The sequence below is a fragment of the Charadrius vociferus genome, unplaced genomic scaffold (genome assembly GCF_000708025.1).
Source record: "Charadrius vociferus isolate BGI_N301 unplaced genomic scaffold, ASM70802v2 scaffold94, whole genome shotgun sequence".
NCBI classification, from domain to species: Eukaryota; Metazoa; Chordata; class Aves; order Charadriiformes; family Charadriidae; genus Charadrius; species Charadrius vociferus.
Genome location: NW_009648031.1, coordinates 958176 through 964175, shown reverse-complemented (window position 1 = coordinate 964175; position 6000 = coordinate 958176). Strand labels below are relative to the sequence as shown.

Genomic DNA, 6000 nt, shown 5'->3' with positions numbered 1-6000 from the left:
TTCAGGAATGCCTCCCACCCCACAGTGTATTCACATGGGTTTAGAAAGCATTATATACCTTTACCTAACTTATTAAGGAAATACAGTGGTACTACTTCAGTACAAAAGAAGTCATATGAATGCTAACAATAATATTAAAATCTGTCCCTCCTGTAGAAGCACATTCCGAAACTGCATTTCTCTCTGCTTAAAATGTTTTCAAACTGCTGGCTAAGCAATGCATCAAAGTATTTGGATAGAGACATTCACAGAATTTCATGTTATCATGTTAAGTACAGATAGCAAGTGTGATTTCCTTCCTGAATCATCTTGTCTTGGAAGTCAATCTTTGCTAACGTTTTAGACGTACCCTTCAACTAAGTACATTTTCCAAGCTAGAAAAGTAGTTCTTGTTCATTATGCCTGAGGGCACACTGGACTAGTGGGATATTAAGGACTTTTTTTAGTGCTTCAACTGCTGAAGAAACTGTAACACACAGGCCTGGAAATAATTATAAACAGGGTCCTTTACCCCTGTCACAGCCACCAGACGATATATTTAGCAAGACCCTCTGGCTGAGATCTTGTAGCCTGACTAGACTGAATGAACACTGACAGGGCAGTAGAGGTTAGCCAATTACATCTTCATTTCCTTGTCTCAAACATAGATGTCAACATTATTAAATTCTGATGTCTACAAAAATTCCTATAGAATCAGGAAGTGAATAATTATCAACAGGAGATACTGCCATTGTTTCACAGCCCTTCAAAAAAAATTTTTTTAACTTTTTTTAACACAAAAATATTTTAGTAACTCATGCCACTTTCTATCTTTGCAGAAACCTACTGTCTCAGCCTGCAGAAGAGAAGGCTCAGGGGGACCGTATCCATGTTTATAAATATCTGATTAGTGGAATAAAGAAGACAGCACCAGACTCTTCAGTGATGCCCAGTGACAGGACGAGAGGCACTATGCAAAACCTGAAATACTAGAAATACTATTTAAATAGAAGAAGAAACTTTTTTTTTTTTTTTTTTGCTGTGAGAGTGGTTCAACACTGGAACAGGTTGCCTGGAGAGGTTATGGAGTCTTCATCCTTGGAGATATCCAAAACCTGACTGGACATGACCCTGAGCAACATGTGTTAATTGACTGTGCTTTGAGAAAGAGGATTAGATGTCTCTCCAGGTCCTTTCTGAACTCTACAGTTCTGTGGTGATACATCTATAATGGTGTGATTGCAGTAAACTGGCTCAATAAAGAAAAATTATGAATTAGTGCTACAAGCACAGGTTCAAATTTTAAGTGCTCTTGGCAAAAGAAAGGAAATCAATCTTACTTCCTGGTTAATCCTTTATAGAACAGCAGCATTTTCATTTTCTGCGTGTATAATTCCATCTGCTGAGTCTCAGAAATGTTAATAGTCAGTCTACATCTTGAATTAAGGTAAATGAGTAATTTTGAAATTCTTCAGCTAAGGATGAGTTTACATAGTAATCTATTGCACTACTACTCTGTCTTCTCTCTTGTTCCGTTATTACCATTTCCTTTGTAACAGCAAATACACAACTCACAAACTCCCTCCCCCTGGAGTAACCTGCTGACATACAAAGCTGACAAAGCAAGTTTAGTGACCCAGCACAGCAAAAAATGATTACGCATCTCCTTCAGTTCCCCCATGTCATTACACAAATTTCTATAGCATGCCTTAGAACACAATTCTCTAAAGCAAGGATACTGCTGTACTACAAGTTTTAAAAAATACTAGTGGTATTTACCCCTTTTTAGAAATTGAAATGTTTGCCACAGAACAGAGCAGTTCTAAATGACTAAAACTAAATGATAGTCCCTGTTAAGCAAGATTCAACATGTCATAAGCAAGACATCTGCTATGCTTGAATTGATATATGCTGTTCTGACAGAAGTTGGACTGTGTTCTGGTACTGAATATTCTGGATTCTGTATATATGGTATAATTATTTACTTCTCTGTAAAAAGATTTTTCTGCTTTGCTGTCCTAGAGAGTCACCAGTAGAAGGTAGAGAATTGCCCAATGTCAGATTTTCTTGTATGCTACCCATTAAAAGACGTCAAAAGCAAGAGGGATCAACATCCTACAAGTAATCAAATCCCAGATGACTACTGTACCCATAGCCAGAATTACAGGCAACCTGATGCGGGTGGGGGTGGTGGCAGGGCGGGGTGGCAGGTATGGAGGGGATTTCTTTCTGTTCCCACATCTGATGAGCAGCTTTCCAAATTGTACGGGTGGGTAACATTCTTCATCCAAGCAACAATGATAGTTCAATATCAAGTAAAGAATCTTAGAGACTTTAGAAACCCAGATTTATTCCAGTGCTTCCATTATGTATTTCTTTTCCTCCCATGCTTAATCACTACATTTCAAAGGAAAGCAGTGGGAAATAAAATCCATTTATCAAGGAGATAAAAATGAGTTTCTAATCCTTGTAGGGAACCAGCAGGTGCAAAGAGATATGAGAAGAATCTAATATAAATATTGTCCAAATAATTTAAATTAAATGGAGATCAAGTCTCTTGTTGTGGATTCATGAACTCAAGACCCCCAGAGATGTATATCACAGACTTAATATTTAACTGCAGAATTACTCTTACTGTGTTGTCATACAACCCTTTCTACCCATACACAAGCTTTGTCTTGAAACCGTCTCTGTTTATTGCCCTATCATAAAGAGTAATTTCAGAATTTCATTGTGACCAATTTACATCCACTATACCTGTAATATTATTCTATTTTAATTTAAATAATTCTTCCTCCTTCATAGTATTTCCTCCATGAATTTATATAGAAAGTCACAATCTCATCTCTTCATAGAATAAAGAAAGAAGACCTAGAAAAAATAATAATTTGAAAAGCATGCTGCACGCTTTCCATCAAATCCATAATCTAACTTGTCTTCTGGGACACATTACACAAAATAGAAAGGAAATGATAAAAAAACAAGTCAAACACCACACTATCACACCTCCTGTATACAAGTTAAAGCTGAAATTTGTAAGGATGAAGAATGAATTTAGACAGTCTCCAGCCATTTTCATTTTAACTGTGTGATCAGTAATTAATTTCAAAATAGATATACACTGAAGCACTTACAGACACCTGAAGAGAAAAGGCCAAATGCTCCCAATGCTGGCTTTTCCTTTAATTGCTGAATTAAGTGATTTATTGCCTTCCAGTCAGCACTCAAGTCTTCTAATTTTTTCTAGAATAGAAAATAAAAATATATTAAATTTATAATACATAAATTAATATAAATGAATGTAAAATAAATTAAACTTTTTTTTTCTCCATCTAATGGACTAGCTGATTTAAAAAAAAAAAAAAAAAACTAACAAAAAACCAAACCCCACACAACAGAAATGTAGAAACAGCAAGTGATTTTCACAAACAGGAGAGATGGATAAGTAAAATCCTTCCCAGTTAGGCTGCAGAAGAGCTTCATGGTGTCAGGGCCCTGAAAGTATCTTTCCTCCTCAAAGTGTGGCTCCTGAAGCTCAGAGCCACCTTAGAGCCAGTGCAGCTGCCTGACGCTGATGACAGATTGACTTCCCGGACCAACTTCAGCCCCTTCCCATCCCCATGGCCCTGCCCAGACACCTGGGGCTGTGATTGACTCTGGTTCCCCTCACTGGGCCTGATTCTGACCCCCCCCAGTCTGCCCCGCTTCTTGGCTGAGGGTGGCAGGAGGGTTCCTTGGCTGGTGAGACCCTGTCCTGCAGCCCGCTGGGGAGACCCCACCACTGCCTGCTCCCGCGGAGCACTGGCCTGCCTTGTTCTCTGGTCAACAGGCCTGTAAACCTTTTTAGGGAACACAGGATGACTCCTTCTTCAACATACCATAGAGAGGTATCACCACAAACCCAAGATGGTAATTTTTTAAATTAAAATAAAAAGGTGAATTATGTATTTTAAAAAAAACCCACAAACTTGTCAGTAAACCCTCTGCAATTTGTAATATCAAATCCAGAATGCATTCTTCCACCTACTAAAAAAAAAAAAAAAAGTAAAAAGAAAGTCTTAGGAGTCTTCAGGGAGTCAGTAACTTCAGTGTGTGTGCATGCAGTCCTGACTGGTAATGGCTAAACTGTTACTTTTAAACAAAACCTAAGTGCAAGTCTGGAGTGTGAATTACATCAGTCCTCAGATAACCCTGAGAGGCATTTAAACTTGAAAATGTTCTTTCTACCCCTCTCTCTTCCTTGCTTTAAGGACTGTAGAGAAGGATGAAGCATTGCTAATTCTATGCTGTCATCTCTAAACTCTTAAAATGAAGACTATATTTCTTTTTTAAGATGCTCCCTGATTGTCTGCTATGAAAAGCAGCACAGTGTACCAGTGCCACTCAGGAATACTTTTAGTATTGTGTCCAATTCGTGATTAGATATATAGTCTAAATCACAATCCAGCCGTGATGCAAATAGGATGCCTATTAAGAAAGGTACTTTAATTACCTAGAGACTAAGACAACAGAGGTCAATAGGAGAGGGATAGGGAACAGTACTCATTAAATTGCAGTGTGTACACACACACTCATGCACAGAGACACTGAGGCAGCACAATTTTATATTCTGATGTGTCAGGGGAACATTTCTAGAACCTGCTTTAAGCTTTGCTATAAGTACTCCAAACCTGCAAAGTTCTTTTGTATCTGTCACCAGTGGAGGCCAGAACCTGATACAAACTCTGGACAGCTTTTTGTGCAAATCTTTTTTGATAGGGCAGGAGAGAAAGAATACAATTCTGCATTACAGAATTAAACAACTTCTTATCTTTAAGAGCAGCTTAAAAACTGCATTAAAAACAAAATCAAAAGTCAGGAATATCAGAGATTCTCCTTGATAATAGACTATGAGGACTAGGCAGAAAAAGCAATCAGGTATGCATGATAAATGCAACTTGTCATATGGCAATTCACAATCATACATATGTTTTATTTCTACGTGGATTACAGACACATAAAAGCACACACTTTGGACACATTTTATAGCAGATTTTAAAGCAACTTTTTTTTTTTCTTTTTCTGCTGTTGTAACCCAAGAACCTACTTCCAGAGCTTAAAATGCAAAGGACTGCTCCAACATCTATTAATTCAATAGTAGCAGAGAGTCCTTAAAAACAAAAGCTGGAGAGATTACAATGTCAAAGTCTGTCTTCATTTTACAATATATTCCAAGAACTCAGGAAGGAGATACGGATGTTATAAATATAATATTGGTCCTCCCTATGACTAGCTGCTTAATCATTTATGTGGATGTGAGCCAGGGACTTCTTTCCAGCAATGGCAAAATATAAGACTTGCCCACCACAGACTTTAGAGAGGGTTCTCTGAGGCAACATCTACGTCACTAATAAGAGAGTAGCTAGTTCCAAACTCTTCTATCAGAATTACAGTTTGATCCAATCTTGCATCTGCCATAAATTAGCATGTGTGCATTAAAATGTTAACTCCTTTGAGCACAACAATTTTGCTGTAATTGCAACTCTAGAGCTTTGGTGACAAGTAGGAATATCAAAATGTGTTGCATTGAGGAACACTTTTATTGATTTATTGATTTCCTTTAAATGTCAGCACCCGTGCAATTTAAGTGAGGTTAACATTTATACATTAACTAATCTCATTGACAGCACTAAAACTAGATAGGAGTATTTAGAGATAAATGATGTAGTCTTTTAAATGCAAGACTGAGGACAATGAAAATTAGTTCCTCACTACTTATTCTCCCACCCAACATGGGAAAGGAGAAATTGAGTGCTGTGGCAAGAGAACTACAGCTCTACCGCTGTCACAGAAATCCCTTCCTGAATAAACTGTTCTTTTTAAGTGCTGCTAATCATGAGATTGGGGCTTACATTCCTTCTGTTGCCACTGTCCCTCCCCCACCTGCAAAAGCTTTACAGAAATGTATTTCAAAAGCATGAAATCCATTTTATAAAAGTGAATAGGTCTGATTATTAAAGTGCTAGTGCTTAAAGGATCACA

General features: G+C 37.6%; 1 protein-coding gene across 1 annotated transcript in view; it reads right to left on the bottom strand.

The window, feature by feature from the left end:
• Nucleotides 1–6000, bottom strand: part of DMD (dystrophin) — a 927929-nt gene that overhangs the window by 369755 nt on the left and 552174 nt on the right. The window contains exon 49 of the mRNA XM_009883534.1: nt 3114–3222. Within this exon, the coding sequence (XP_009881836.1) occupies nt 3114–3222 (109 nt within the window). The remainder of the gene's footprint in view (nt 1–3113; nt 3223–6000) is intronic.